The 15621-nt window shown below is 54.6% G+C and overlaps 1 protein-coding gene across 16 annotated transcripts in view; it reads right to left on the reverse strand.

Moving 5' to 3' along the window:
* Positions 1–327: 327 nt before the first annotated feature.
* Positions 328–15621, reverse strand: part of CRAMP1 (cramped chromatin regulator homolog 1) — a 67218-nt gene continuing 51924 nt past the window's right edge. For 10 of the 16 annotated variants that reach the window (XM_030798340.1, XM_030798335.1, XM_030798350.1 and 7 more), the window contains 8 exons: positions 14223–14304; positions 13206–13310; positions 12783–12961; positions 11977–12042; positions 11192–11426; positions 10240–10404; positions 8020–8165; positions 328–4371 (listed from right to left, as the gene is read on the reverse strand). In XM_030798340.1, the coding sequence (XP_030654200.1) occupies positions 4207–4371; positions 8020–8165; positions 10240–10404; positions 11192–11426; positions 11977–12042; positions 12783–12961; positions 13206–13310; positions 14223–14304 (1143 nt within the window). In that variant the 3' untranslated portion in view covers positions 328–4206. The remainder of the gene's footprint in view (positions 4372–8019; positions 8166–10239; positions 10405–11191; positions 11427–11976; positions 12043–12782; positions 12962–13205; positions 13311–14222; positions 14305–15621) is intronic. The other 6 variants (XM_030798341.1, XM_030798336.1, XM_030798338.1 and 3 more) reach the window with 5 other exon arrangements.

The raw sequence follows: 15621 nt of genomic DNA on the forward strand, positions 1-15621 counted from the left end.
CCCATTGGGCGCCAAGACGCCAATCATCCCTCCGCAGCCTATCGCAGCGCGGCCCCCGCCACTCACGCCCACCCCCGACGACTTAGGCTCCGAATGGTCGGCGCCGCGCCCGCAGCCGATTGGGGAAGGCGACGCCGCTCGTGCAGTTGGGAGCTCGCATTGGGCGGCGGGCTGGGCGGGCCCTGGGCCGGCAGCGCCCTCGGGAGGAAGCCCGGCCTACGGGAGCCCGCGAGCCGACCGCGGGGCCGCACCTGGGCCACACCTGCCGCACCAGGGACGGGGGGGCTTGGGCGCGCGGCCCTGAAGAACAGGCACAAACGACAGTCCTTAGATCAACATTAGTATGTATTTATGCACAATAAAAACATTTACAAGTTGAACTGGAAATTTAAACAGAAGTTTAACAGCTCTTATTATATTAAATAACCAAAACACCTTTTATTCCCAAAATTGGTAAAGAATAAATAATATAATTTACAATATGGTACAAAAAATAACCAGGAAAGGCAGGCATTCTGCTTTATACATACACTGTATATGCATATTTATAATCTATAAAACAAATTCACATCTGAAACGAGCGGAGGCCTCGCTATGGCTTAACCGAGAAGAGAGAGAAGGGGAGCGGGGCACGGGAGGCAGGGCCAGGGGCTCGGCTCCCCACACCTCACCCACCCCAAGGACACGCAGCCACTGTGACATCAGGAGAGCGCTGACAGCCCCGAAGGGTGTGCTGTGGGTTTCTTTCCTTCGTTGTAAATTACTCTTTCCTTGCTTTCTTTTCTTTTCTTGAGACTGAGTTTCGCTCTTGTTGCCCAGGCTAGAGTGCAGTGGCGCGATCTCAGCTCACTGCAACCTCCGCTGCCGAGGTTCAAGCGATTCTCCTACCTCAGCCTCCCCAGTAGCTGGGATTACGGACATGCGCCACCACGCCCGGCTAATTCTATATTTTTAGTAGAGACGGGGTCTCTCCATGTTGTTCAGGCTGGTCTCGTACTGCCGACCTCAGGTGATCCGCCCGCCTGGGCCTCCCCAAGTGCTGGGATTACAGGCGTGAGCCACTGCGCCCAGCCTCTTCCTTTTCTTAAGACCAAGTGCTGTATTTCCTGACAAATGCATCGGCTAGAGCTCAAGGTTTAAAGAGAAAACACAACTGTCTTCCTCCTCCCTCGTTCCCGGTGTCTTATGCCCCACAACTTTCTTTGCAGAAGAAATTTTGAATTCAATGCTGTGATCTAATTAAAGATGCTATTAAACTAAAAAGGTTATCCACCAGAAACGAGGCCACGGCCTCTCATGCCCAGAACCTGGAGGTGCGGCAAAGCAAGGAGGCCAACCGCGGAAACGCCGCCAAGACCCCACTCCCTGAGCTGGCACCCTACAGCTACAAGACACAGGAGGACAAAACAGCCAGGAAGCCACGAACTAGGCATCCCCCGAGGCACGCAATGCCCGCTCATCACTGTACATTCACAACAGAATTGAGGCCAGAGAACTAACTTCCCTGGACCACAGATGCTCTGTCCCAATCTCCAGAAAAGGTGAATCAGCAGAAAAATCCCAGACAACATAAGAGGGATTCAGGAAAGCTTTTTCTAAGAAACTGATCTCATCTTAATTACAGCATGCTCAAATGCACAAAGGAAGCCACAGGCTCACACTGAGACGATCACCGCTTCTGTTGGAAAGACAGAAGATGCAGGAAGTCTCTGTTTGGATCTTTTGAAAATTCCAGCCTTTAACAGTTGCCTATGTTTGTACATAAATATTCATTTAGGCCAGAAGAAAATGCATCCATTGTTTTTCTGCAACAAATGACACCATTTTCCCTTAATGTGGCAAGCAAATGTGTATCACCTGTCTAGTTACTAGAGAAGCAGAATTCTCTAGAACTCTGTCAGCTTTATTACAAGAGACGAGTCAGCCCGTCCTCCTCCCTAACCCATCTCCCCACTGGATGGCAATGGCTGCAGTCGGCTGCTCCCAGGAGTCTACGCTGGAGAACCAAGTGGTAGGTGCTATCTGAAGAGCCTACGAAAGCAGACTCTGACCTCCAAAACTTCACCCCACTTAGTTGTCAGGGGGTAACAGGTACCCTGACAGGCAGTTCATAAACCCTCCTGTCCCTGGCAGCATGCACAGCTCAGTGCTGTTAGGACTTGGCATCTCTGGTCTAGCCTGTGGGAGTATGAGAAAGCTAGCAGTGGCCTGAACTCGGCCTGGTATCCTAACCCTCTAGAGACACAGCAAAGCCAGATGCCCAGAGGGAGATCTCCTTGTCTTCTCTGGCTCAATGAGATGCTAATTTTGGAAGCTGGTATACTTAGCACAAAACACAAGCTAATGTAAAGATGCTGAGGTTCAAACACTGCTGTCTCTCTCCCAATCAAGTGGCACCATGTTTCTTTTTTCACCCCTAAGAGGTTTGGGACTATTTGCTTAAGATCTCATGTCAATGTCTGAAGGAAGGAAGCCAGCTCAGGCAAGAGCTCTAAGAAAAACTCGTGAGACAAAAGAAGGAAGCTCTTGCCTGGAAGTTCACTGTCCTCTCCACGTCCTCCCAGTGGTGCAGTGCAGGGCCTGCCTGTGGTCTACAGTGGCTGTGGTGGGCTGGCAAGACTGCAGGACGGAGGGCGTCCACATGCTTGTCCATGCCAAAGGCCTTTCCCTCCTCTTTTCACGTTCTTCATTGTGGATGGGGAGAGAAGCAGTGGAGGGGCTAGGGCTGGCCTTGAGGGCTGCTGCGTGCCACACGTGTGGGGGAAGACGAATGGTAGGGAGGAGGGAGAGTAGGTCCAAGTGGGTTAGGAAAGCACAATCAATCCCAGCTGCTGCGGGGGATGAAATGAGGCAGGAAGGGAGAGATGGTGGCACAGGCATGGCCTGCCCAACACCTCTGTAGCAGCTCCAGGCCACATTGGATGTGGCTGGACGGTGACTCATGTGCTTGGAACTCCTGAGGATGAGAAGGCAAAGGGGCCCTTGTTAGCTCTGTCCTGGGGAAACACTGGATGTTGGGCCGTCTGCAGTAGGAACGCTGGCCACCCTTGGTAGGAACACTGGCCACCCGAGAGGGCGCAAGGAGGGAGACCACCACGAAGGCATACATTTGGTGAGGTCTGACCACATCCAGATGTCTGGGCCCTCGCCTGGGTGTCCCAAATGGGAGGGAGACACGGAAGTCTCAAGGCAAAGGTATGCAAGGGACTGAACACGTATGTCAGGCATGCCCACACCAATGCCCGTGAGAGACACTTTCCCTGCAAAGGCAGGTTTGTCTCAAGTGCCAAATAGTCACACACCGAGTTTAAGAACTTATCAGGAAAGTCTTCACTGTCATCATATTAGTGCCTAAGGGTCACCCCAGGAGGCAGAAATGACACCTTAGATCACCTGGAAGCTTGCAAAGGGACACAGGAAGGAAACCAACTACAGAGGGGACTTTGTTCTTCCTCTTCCATGTCTCCTAATTCTTAAAACACAAGAAAAACATTTTCAACCAGCTTAGCAGAGTCCCACGTAAAGTCCACACAACCTGCATAGTACAGGACTCTTCCTGCCCCCATTCCCTGTTAAGAGTCCGAACAAAACCTCTAGGGAGGGGAGGCACCAGCCCAGGGCCCCAGGACTCCGCAGCAGCCCTGTGATCAGTATCCATGCTCTTGCTGCCTTGGGATGTGACACCACCAGGCACGAGCCCTGGCCACATCCAACTGTCCTGCCCATTACAGTCCACAGAGGGCACAGCTGATGCATAGCACAGGTTTGGCAGAAAGCAGGCAGCAGGGGCTGGGGCCTCCCTGCAGAGAGGGAGATCACAGCTCCTAGTGCACAGCAAATACACCAAGGCACACATACTCCCTTGTCTCAGAAGGAAATGCCATCGGAATGTCCAACACAACAGTCGAGGCAGAGCACAGGCTGAAATGGGATCACTATGCAGACCCTAACATGGGCCCAGGCGTGGTGAAGAACGGCTCTAGCACCACAGTGATTTCTAACGCTGGCCCTTCCCAAGAACTCATCCTAGTCTCCTTGGACGCCGTTGCCTGCTGCTCGTGGGGAAGCAGCTCTGTGACCAAGTTCCTGCCCCTTGTACAGTCTTGGGTGCGGAGATGCCTCTGTTCAGACCATCTTCTGGGGCTGCTGGGCTTATCTATTTTTCTCTAGCTCGAAGAGGGCTTCATCCGCCACCAGGACGTGTGGTCACTGGGACAGGTCACTGACAGTGGGGCCGCCTCCACCACCATCAAACAGAGCTTCTCGGCGGCCAGGCTCAGTGATGGACAGCTCTTGGGCCAGGTCGTTGAACCGAGAAATGTAATCAATGCTGTTTTCGTTCATCATGCACACCAGCTGGGAATCCACAACCTGCAGGAAGAGGAGATAGGAAGAGCAAGTCACTGCGACCGGCCGGCCCTTCAGCGGAGGGCAGGTCCCGAAACAGGACGAGAAGCTCCTATCGACTCCCACTGCAGGAACCTGGTCATGGACGGCAGCGGAATCACAGAATCACCTGTCGTCTGCCCGCACACTCTTTAGATAAGTGCTCGCAGAGAGCCTACGATGTGCCTGGCACATCTGATGGCTGGGATGAGGGTGCTGGTCCCCCCGCCCGCCATGAGACCGAAGGGGGAAGACACCTAACAGGTAGAGAGACTGTATGCAGCAGACACAGGCATTGGGGGCAGCCTGCGGAAACAGATGCAGAGTGAGGGGAGACAGTGTGCCGGGGAAAGGAGACCAGGGACGGTGCTCCAAGGACTGGGACCTGAGTGGGAGGTGGGGTAAAACCCGAGGACAGGTGGGGGACACGCTCCCGTCACAGACATGAGGACAGGTGGGGGACACGTTCCCGTCACAGACATGAGGACAGCTGGGGGCATGTTCCCGTCACAGACATGCGGACAGCTGGGGGCAGGTTCCCGTCACAGACATGAGGACAGGTGGGGGACATGTTCCCGTCACAGACATGAGGACAGCTGGGGACACGTTCCCGTCACAGACATGAGGACAGCTGGGGGACACGCTCCCATCACAGACATAAGGACAGGTGGGGGACACGTTCCCGTCACAGACATGAGGACAGCTGGGGGCATGTTCCCGTCACAGACATGAGGACAGGTGGGGGCATGTTCCCGTCACAGACATGAGGACAGGTGGGGGGCATGTTCCCGTCACAGACATGAGGACAGCTGGGGGCATGTTCCTGTCACAGACATGAGGACAGCTGGGGGACACGTTCCCGTCACAGACATGAGGACAGCTGGGGGCATGTTCCCGTCACAGACATTAGGACAGCTGGGGGCATGTTCCCGTCACAGACATGAGGACAACTGGGGGCATGTTCCCGTCACAGACATGAGAACAGCTGGGGGCATGTTCCCGTCACAGACATGAGGACAGCTGGGGGACAGAGGACAGCTGGGGGACACGCTCCCGTCACAGACATGAGGACAGCTGGGGGACACGCTCCCGTCACAGACATGAGGACAGGTGGGGGACACGTTCCCGTCACAGACATGAGGACAGGTGGGGGACACGCTCCCGTCACAGACATGAGGACAGGTGGGGGACACGCTCCCGTCACAGACATGAGGACAGGTGGGGGACACGTTCCCGTCACAGACATGAGGACAGGTGGGGGACACGTTCCCGTCATAGACATGAGGACAGGTGGGGGACATGTTCCCGTCACAGACATGAGGACAGCTGGGGACACATTCCCATCATAGACATGAGGACAGCTGGGGGCATGTTCCCGTCATAGACATGAGGACAGGTGGAGGGCACGATCCCTTTAGAGTCCCAAGGACATGCGGTGAGGGCACGTTCCCATCGGTCCTGACGACATGTGGGGAGCACATTCCCGTCAGAGACGTGAGGACACGTGGGGAGCACGTTCCTTTTTAAAGAAGCAACAGGCATGCTCCCTGAGACAGGAGGAGGCTGACTGAAAAGCACGACCAAGGTGGTGGCCATGACAGAGTGAGTGAGGCAGCACGGAGCTGAGGAGATGGAGGACAGGAGGGCCTCGGCACCAGGATCTTGTCCCATGAGCAAATACGTAGAATGTGCCATTTTCACTGCTTATTGTCTGCGTCCTGCTCTAGAGTAGAAGCCTCATGAGGACAGGGGCCATTGTTTGCACACAGTAGACCCTGCATAAATAGCCCTTAATGAACTGCATGACACTGTGAATGCAAGAAGTCTGGAAAATTCTGAGTAGAGCTATGGCGTAAATGAAATTTTATGCTTTGATTATGAGAAATGTCAGACAAATTAAAATTTGTTTTCAAAAGCAGAGCAAAGAGTAACTCTCCTTCCCCTGTGTGTACATCAGCAGCTCCCACCCCTTTCATCCCAGGGCCACCCAGCTCCACCCCTGCCCCTTTCATGCTAGCCCTACCACCAGACCCTTTCATCCACAAATGCCTCAGACCATCCTTCCAGATGACGAGGACCTGCTGACAAACACACTCACGTTCTGGGTGGAGGGCTCTCAGGAAAATCCCATGCTAAATGCTGATTTGCTCTTTCTGCAGGTGAATACGTGTTTGCATTACTCGCGATGGGCACCCTTTCTCCGCTACTCACTCCCATGTGCCATCTGTTGCCCAGGATTTTGTTAAAGGTGCAAATTCTGATTGGGGTGAGGCTAACACTCTGCATTTCTGACTCTAAGGGGCTCCTGTCACTGGGCTGTGGCCCGTCCTTTCAACAGCAAGGTCCTGGCATGCTGCCTCAGGGCACAGATGCAAGGCCCACCTCCACAGAGCCCAGCCCTTAGGAACACGCGCACAAACACGGGACGAGACAGAGACTGGTTTCTCGGGAAACATCAGAGTCCAAGGTGTGCTCTGAATGATGATTCTGGGGCCAAACAGGTTTGAGAAACGCCACACACTGTGAGATGGAGATCTACTCTATTAATTGTGTCTATCTGTATATTTGGCTAAAATTTCCAGTCATACCATGGCTTGGCTTGGAATTCTCCAAATTCTCCATGAGTTCATCATCTCAAGAGTCACGATTCACATTCGGATACTGGGTAGTAGAGGTGTCCGTGAGAAACAGCTGTTTTGAGCTTTTTTGGATCCAGGGTTTCCCTCAAGTACCTGCCTACAAAATCCTCAAGGAACACCTGCCAATGTCCCAACATTGTGGGGACTAGATTCGGGGAATGCTGCTCCAGGACTTTCACATGAGCTAAGCCCATGCGGATGACCTCCTGGACCTGGAGTTCCCTCCCTGTCCATAAAGCCCTCACCCGATTGCCCACACACCTGCCACTCTGCACTTTACGTCACAGTGAAACGGGCCTGTCTTCACCCTGCAAGCCTGACCTGCCCACGAATGCCACACAAACCATGTGGTGGATGCCTTGAGGGCTACGACCAGATGGCCTGGCCAACAAAGAGGGACGCTGCATCTGGTCAAAAGAGGAGAGTCACAAACCACGTTTTGCCTTCGCATCAAGAACCTGCCCCAGTGACTCCTCCTATCACTACCCTGGGCACGGGAGAAGCATGAGGACAGCAGAGCTCATCCCAGCTCCCCTGCACCACAGCTCAACATGACAGGCAGACGCCGCTCAAAGGTCCTGCTGTTAGGATGGGAGCACTGACAACACAACTGCTGCAACCACCCCTTACTCCTCCACAACACTACCCGCACCTCAGCACCTCACAGCCAGTGAAGGAGAGGTAACATCCCCGCTCGGCTCTGGCTGCCTTCAGAGACCCTGCTCTGCACCCCAGACCAGGGCTTCCAGTTCAGAGGCCTGCAGAGTTCAGCTATGACTAAGTCTGTCATTCTGCATGTGCGGACGAGAGCCAGCCCAGTGTCCCCAGATCTCTCCATTCTCAGTAGTCAGGGACCTGAGTGTGTACGTGCTGTCTCCTATTCTTCCACTCTTGGCAAACAGCTCTTACTAACCCACAGGTGTGCAGGAGAGTGCTGGCAACCTCTGGCACGAGGGTTGGTGGTCAGGTGCAGCTGTGAGGTCAATGCACTCACCTCTGCGACGTCAGCCAGGGACCTGGACACAAATGAGTCCCGCGAGTTTCCATCCAACAAGCTGGGGCCAAGCAAGGAAGTGCCACTGTTGGTCCCAATGGGAGTCGGCAACATCTTCCGGCTCTTCTCTGGGGAGATGAAGCTTGCTGTGGAGAAAAGGCCAGAGGAAAACACCCTGAACCCTGCTTGGTCTGGACCAGTCCAGCGGAAGGGTCCTGAGGCTGGGGGCAGCTAGGCCAAGCCCCAGCCCCAGCCCCGGCCCCAGCCCTGGCGCCAATCCAGACTTGTGCGAAGAGCTTCTGAGGGACTCAACACGCCATGACGAGCTCTTCTCGTTTAACAGGCCTTCGTGGATACAGACGTGCACCTTGTTTTCCACGAGTCCCACGGTCTCCCACCCTCACTGCCATCCCCCACCCCCAGGACGGTCTCCCACCCTCACTGCCATCCCCACCCCCATCACGGTCTCCCACCCTCACTGCCATCCCCACCCCCATGACAGTCTCCCACCCTCACTGCCATCCCCCACCCCCATGACGGTCTCCCACCCTCACTGCCATCCCCACCCCCATCACGGTCTCCCACCCTCACTGCCATCCCCACCCCCATGACGGTCTCCCACCCTCACTGCCATCCCCCACCCCCATGACGGTCTCCCACCCTCACTGCCATCCCCCACCCCCATGACGGTCTCCCGCCCTCACTGCCATCCCCACCCCCATGACGGTCTCCCACCCTCACTGCCATCCCCCAGCCCCATGACGGTCTCCCACCCTCACTGCCATCCCCCACCCCCATGACGGTCTCCTGCCCTCACTGCCATCCCCACCCCCATCACGGTCTCCCACCCTCACTGCCATCCCCACCCCCATGACGGTCTCCCACCCTCACTGCCATCCCCCACCCCCATGACGGTCTCCCACCCTCACTGCCATCCCCAGCCCCATCACGGTCTCCCGCCCTCACTGCCATCCCCAGCCCCATCACGGTCTCCCACCCTCACTGCCATCCCCACCCCCATCACGGTCTCCCACCCTCACTGCCATCCCCACCCCCATACTTTCTTCTGTGTGACTAGTCTCATGCAGGTTGTTTCCAACTTTATTTTTCTTTAAATTTTTTTTAAGGCAGGGTCTCGCTCTTGCCCAGGCTGCAGTGCAGTGGTGATCACGGCTCACTGCAGCCTCAAATTCCTAGGCTCAAGCAATCCTCCCACCTCAGCCTCCCGAGTTGCTGGGACTACAGGCATGCACCCCCACACCTGGCTAGTTTTAAAATTTTCTGTAGAGACGAGGTCTCTCTATGCTGCCAAGGCTGGTCTCAAACTCCTGGCCTCAAGCAATCCTCCTACCTTGGCCTCCCAAAGTGCTGGGATTACAGACATGAGCCACCACGCCTGGCCTGTTTCCAGGTTTTCATGATTTATGTGTGACTTTCCAAACATCTGCACTGCTACATGCGACAAAAGGAAACGCTTGCAGGGTGCTGGGTCCCTCAGCACCTCCCAGACCCAGGTCGCCCAACTGGTTCAGGGCTGTCAGGCATGGTACCCGCCATGCCTGATGTGCCCAGCCACAAGCCCTGGCCCCATCCAACTGTGGGCGGGAAGAGCCCAGATATCCTAATGGGAGCTCTCTCTGGGCAGACAACAGCAGCAGGGTGTGTCTTTCCCTGATACACCCCCTTCCTGCCACACTTGCTACCCAGTGGGCAAACGGGCAGTGGGGGAGGAGGATGGACACGTCCTCTGAACTCTCCGATCTATATTCAAGAATGTGTCAGGTGGCAGCTGGACCATCCACTTCTGAATACCTTACTGACCACAGAAAGAGAAGAGCCAAGAGAGTGCCAAGACACCAGTTTCCTTTTCTCCCCTGGAGAGAACCCTAGTCGGGAGGAGCCAGGCTAGCTGAACAGACTGGGAAGGCACACAGAACCCAGCATCTGGGGTCACGAGAATGTTCTAGGTCTCCATTGGGTTGTGGGTTACCAGGCTATACATGCTTGCCAAAGCTTGGTGAACTGTACACTAAAAATGTGTACGTTTTCCCACGTGTAAATTACACCCAAAAATATTAACTCAGAAAAATACAAACACTTGAGAAGCGAACAAGCCAACAGTCCTAGTGGGAGTTTGAGTAGAACAAGAATCCAGCGTCCCGCGGACCCCAGCCCCTGCTGCTCTGGGAAAGGAGACGGGAGCCCTCCCCATACACTCACCAAACAGGCTGCTGAGCGAGGAGTCAGTGGAGTCACTGGGGTACCACTGGGGGTCGTGGGTGGGAGAGGCGATCCAGTGTGGCTGGGGGCTGCTGGACGGGGAGGGAAGGCTCTTGGAACTGTCACTGCCATTCAGTTTTGCTGGAGAAAGAGGGACTCCTTCACCTGCCAACCAAGATCCCAGATCAGAAACGCCTTGTTGCGGGGTGGTGAACGGCAACTCACTTCTCCAGCCCACCACGGAGCAGAGCCCTGCTGAACCAGATGGATGGCACAGCTCTGCAGGTAAGGAGCGCAGCACCTCAGAACAGCTCTGCAGGGAGGGAGGGCGCAGCAGAGTGAAGGCGACGGCAGCAGCCACCACGGATTCCACGTGAGTCATCTCACGGCACCCACAGCAGCCCTAGGAGCTGTACCTTATTCTCAATTTACCGCTTAGGAAAGGGAGGTTCAACAAGTTGGTGACCTGCCCAAGGCTACATGCTAACACACTGTGAACTCACATCTCTCTCAACCCACAGCCTGGGTCACACCAGTGAGCAACAAACCACTGCTCCCAGGACCTTTGTCCCAGACAGCAGGTGAGACCAAAGCCCACAGGGCCCAGCCCAACTGCTTCACAAGCTGTGCAAGACCTCAGACCGCCTGCTCAGGTTCAAGATCAACTAGGAAACCACTCTGTGATCCCCAGGCTGAAGAGCACCTGGGGGCCATCCCACTGTCTCGCCTAAAGGTCAGGAGCAAGCCTACCAGGCCATCAGCTGCCTTAGGTCCCACAGGTACCTTATCTACCTGCAAGGTCCCTGCCAGAGACAGGCGGCAGCTTGTAGGTGACAGGTTTTCAATTCGTAAAAATCACAATACTGGAATATCCCCAGGAAGTGTGGCAAACACTGGGGCAGGCGATCAACACCTGATGACAGGAAGGGCTGTGAGGCTGCCCTGCCCTTACCGTACTGACCGGAGCTGATGGCGATCTCAATGATGGAGTCGCTAATGTGTGTGGCAGGCTCGCCCTGTGACAGCGCATCCTCAGGTGGGCCGGGCAGGGAGATGTCGAGCAGAGCAGAGACGTCTGGTGGAGACAGCCGGGTGCTGGAGCTCTCTGACGAGGACAGCGGTGTGGAGAGGCCATTCTGGAGAGGGGCCTTGGGCAGCTCAGATAAGGAGAGAACAGATGAGCCCTGCTGGGAGACAGGTATTTTTCAGACACAACCAGGTCTATCAGAACCCATGACAAGGGAGGAAACACCAGCTTACTCTCCTAGCTTGCGGGCAAATCAATGATCACTGCAGTCACCTCATCCTTCCAACCCAGGAACACACTTGGGGAATTTATTTCTCCCAAAAACACTCACTATGGCAGAGTCAGAAGGTCAGGCTGCAGTGGCCTGGACCTACTTTGACTGCCGTCAGAAAGAGAGTGGGGGCTGGGGGAGTTACTAGCTGACAGCCTCCTCCTCCCAGAAAGCTGAGTTCTTCCAGAGCGCTGAGTTCTTCCAGAGCTGGGTCTGAAACGGCCCGCTCTGGAGAGGAGAGGAGGGAAATGTGAGGTGGCGGACAGCTGTATTCATTTATCCACCCTGGGCAGTCGGCACAGCAGGTGGAAGAACAGCAAAGCCACTGCACAGTCTAGGAGAGAAGCCGGGCCACTGCAAGACTGCAGGTGGCAGCTCAGGGCACTGAAGGGAGTCCTGGGGCAGCTGCTTTGCTCAGCAGCCCAAGAGCACACTCTACCTGGAAACTGTCTGCCACTGGCTCCTGCTCAGGCCTCGAAGGGATGCTGACGAATGGGTCGGAGCCCTGCAGGAAGAGCATGCCCATGAGCAGCCGCAGGGTGCACCAGATGCCACCCATACCCTCATCTGTGACAGAGTTCCAGAAAAGGGGTGTTCCATCCCCCTGGCCTCCTAACAGCAGAGGGACAGTAAACGGACAGGGGTCTAAGGTCAAAAACACTGAAAGGCTACTTTCAGGTGTGGACCCTGTACTTGCAATTTGTTGTTGCTTCCAAGAGTGAAGTCAAGTCCTATCAGGAAGTCAACCTTGTAGCAGGCAGGGCTGGGCTCCCTGGAGTCTTAACAGCATCAGCCCACCCCACCCTCCTTGGGGCAGCTCTGAAGTGGCCATGGGAGGCCAGAGAAACCAGGTGCTCGGAGCCTCGGAAAGGAGCAATGGCCAAGGCCGTGCAGGCTGCTCTCTTCCCAGATGAAAGAGATGCTCAGTGGTGTCCGAGCACAGCGCTGTAGGCTTTCTGCTGCCAGCTTGGTTATGGTCACTCTTAGATGGAGCTATGTTTCCACACCATCTTAGCTCTGGGTTCTCCAGTGCCACATGGCAAGCCTGTCCCCACCTTTCGTCAGTGGCTCTGGACGCCTGTCCTGCTCTGTACTACACAGAGCTTGCTTACACCACGGCACCCCTGGTCCGGAGACTCTCCTCCAAAGGCAGAGCTGGAGTCCAGTGCGATCGCAGCCCCATGGCTTTGGCGTCCACACCAGAAGTTGGTGGTAATGCTGAAAAGCCCTTCTAAACATACTCACCCCCACGGTGGGGAGGGCACCTCCATCCTGGTGAGTTCCAGTGGAGTCCTGCCCCGAGATGGCACCCGTCACCTCGTCTGAAGACAGTGGAGAGATGCCAGACAAGCCCTCGGTGTCCAAGGCAGGGAGGGGGTTCCCGGAGAGGATGCCAGCACTCGTAGCTGCTAAGTCGATAGCACCTGGCAACAAAAAGGACGCTGCACATCTCTGCTCTACTGACAACCCATAAGATGTCCCAAGAGGCCTCGGGGAACAGCTTCTCCCTCACACCTCATGTCAATGCAAGAGCCAAGGGCTTAGATGTTCTCGGTGAAGGGTAATGAGATATTACGATTTGGAAAAGAAAACATTAAAAAAACCTGGTCACAAAAACATCCCTCAGAGGCTCACTCAGTGGCTGTGGCCATGCAGGTACAGACTTACTGGCCAGGTGACTTGTGGCCTGGGGTGGAAGGACCTTGGGCACGATCGGCCGAGACAGAGCTGCTTTGGTCAGAGAAGACTGGATGGGCCGGAACGAACCTCTCCCTGCGAGGGTGAGGGCAAAAGCAGACATGTCGAGCCCGCCCACCGCGCCCTCACAGCAGGATGGGGCCGCAGGGGGCTTCCTTTACAGCCACTGCTGGGAGTGTGGGAGCCGAGCCAAGCTGGAAGCCACTGAACATTCCAAATGCTAATGTGAGGAGTCAGAGGTCACACAGGCCCCTAACGTGACACAAGCTCTGGCACCCACCACTGTGCCTCCCAGGAGCTACTGGAAGGCTTCGGTCACCACTGTCATCCTGCGGAAATGGCTCTTGAAGGGTGACAAGCCCCCAAGCTGAGGTACAGGCCCCAGGGCAGTCAGAGCATCAGATTCTGGACTAAGATGCTGCCACTGCAATTTGGTTTTATCTTGCCAGGCTTTCCACAGTTGAAAATTGACAAGTAGGCAGGAGAAAAAGCAATCGACAGCTGTTAAGGGTCTTGCAATAAGTCAGTGAGAGACGTGGAAGTCAACACTGGTAGAAAAGGGAAGTCAGAGTATGTGTTTCACTAGAGGCTTCTCCCTGTGTAAGATCTACTGCAAGGAGTCAAGGCCCCCACTAGTACAGACTGATGGAAGCATAATACATACACCCCAAGAACACATCCATTCCATAAAACGGCTGACAAGACATTACACAGAGAGAGCAGACAAAAGACGCAACTCGAACCAAGCCAAGCGCCTCACACAGGGCCATGTGAGGCCACAGACGAAGGGCACCCTTTGGACTAGCTGCCTCGCCCGCCACCGCAGCCTGCAGCCCAGGACATAGGGCACACTAGGTATTTGTCGGTAGAATGGACAAAGGAATGCCTGAAAATAAGCCATGGAAATAAGCACCCATTGTCTCCAAAGCCAAGGCCCTCATGTGAGGAGGAGGGACAAGCTACCCCAGAAAAGCTTAGGGTCCTTACCAGTTACGGAAGAGTTAGACAGGATGGAGAAGGAACAAACGTTGTGGGACTGGTTTTCCGATGGTCTAGGGAGCAGTGTTCTCTGTGGGAAAATGGTCAACAATCAAGGTGATGAAACTCCCACACCAAAAAATCACTCCCAGTTACAAAGGAATGTCCCAAGTATGAGGGTGCCCAGCATAGCCAGGTGGGGCTTTTTCCAGAGCCGATGACACAGGGTGCCTGGGACGGCTCAGACAGTTAGGACCTGTGCACCCCAAGCCCCAGTTGGGTCCTCTCTCCAACAAACACAGGTAATCAAACTCTCCCCGGGGAAATGAGGAATGTCAGAGTCATCCAGTTTTTTTTTTTTTTTTTTTTTTTTCGAGACGGTGTCTTGCTCTGTCACCCAGGCTAGAGTGCAATGGTGCAATCTTGGCTCACTGAAAGCTCTGCCTCCCGGGTTCAAGTGATTCTCCTGCCTCAGCCTCCCAAGTAGCTGGGATTATAGGCACTCGCCACCACGCCCAGCTAATTTTTGTATTTTTCGTAGAGACGGGGTTTCTCCATGTTGGCCAGGCTGGTCTTGAACTCCTGACCTCAGGTGATCCACCTGCCTCGGTCTCCCAAAGTGCTGGGATTACAGGTGTGAGCCACCGCGCCTGGTCTGATCCACTTTTAATCCAGAACTTTCTTCTGGATTTGGCTGGAATGCAACTAGTTATATAAACCTGTTTATAACCACTGGATATGGACTTTTATGAGTGACACCCCCCATTCTGGGCTTCCTCACACATGGGGTGAGGAAAATAAAGTCACTGCTTGTAACACACAGGCACCAAAGGGCATGAAGTGCTCCTTTCCAGGTCTTTTGTGTGTGAACAATTAGGCTGAATGTGCTACGGCAGGTTTGAGTGACAAGGACTACCATCTGAGAAACCGTGTTCATCACTGAAACTGCTAGTAATCAAGATAAAACACGAACAAAAAAGTGTCTCTCGACCTACAAGTGTCTGAGGCGCTTCGGCCTCTGGGGGTGCCGCTGCAGTTCCCTGACCCTTTGAAATGCCCCAGGACACTGGCGTCGGAGAGACTAGAGAGGAGGCACTACTAGAGACAGCGGTAGGCTGCAGCCTAGTGGCGTGAGCTTTCACTCCAAAGGCTACACTTTTTGTAGCAGAGATTGACACACTTTTTCTGTAAAGGGCCAGGCAGGAAATATTTTAGGTTTTGGGGCCATACTTGACCCTGCCCGTGTGGAAAATAGTAGATAGTACAGAAATGAATAATCACGGCTGTGTGCCAGTAAAACTTTATTTACAAAAATATTATGTGGAAAAGAACACATATTGTATGATCCCATTTATAGGAAATGCCCAGAATAGACAAATCCATAGAGACAGAAAGTGGACCCGTGGTT

The sequence above is a fragment of the Nomascus leucogenys genome, chromosome 18, assembly GCF_006542625.1.
Source record: "Nomascus leucogenys isolate Asia chromosome 18, Asia_NLE_v1, whole genome shotgun sequence".
Lineage (NCBI taxonomy): Eukaryota > Metazoa > Chordata > Mammalia > Primates > Hylobatidae > Nomascus > Nomascus leucogenys.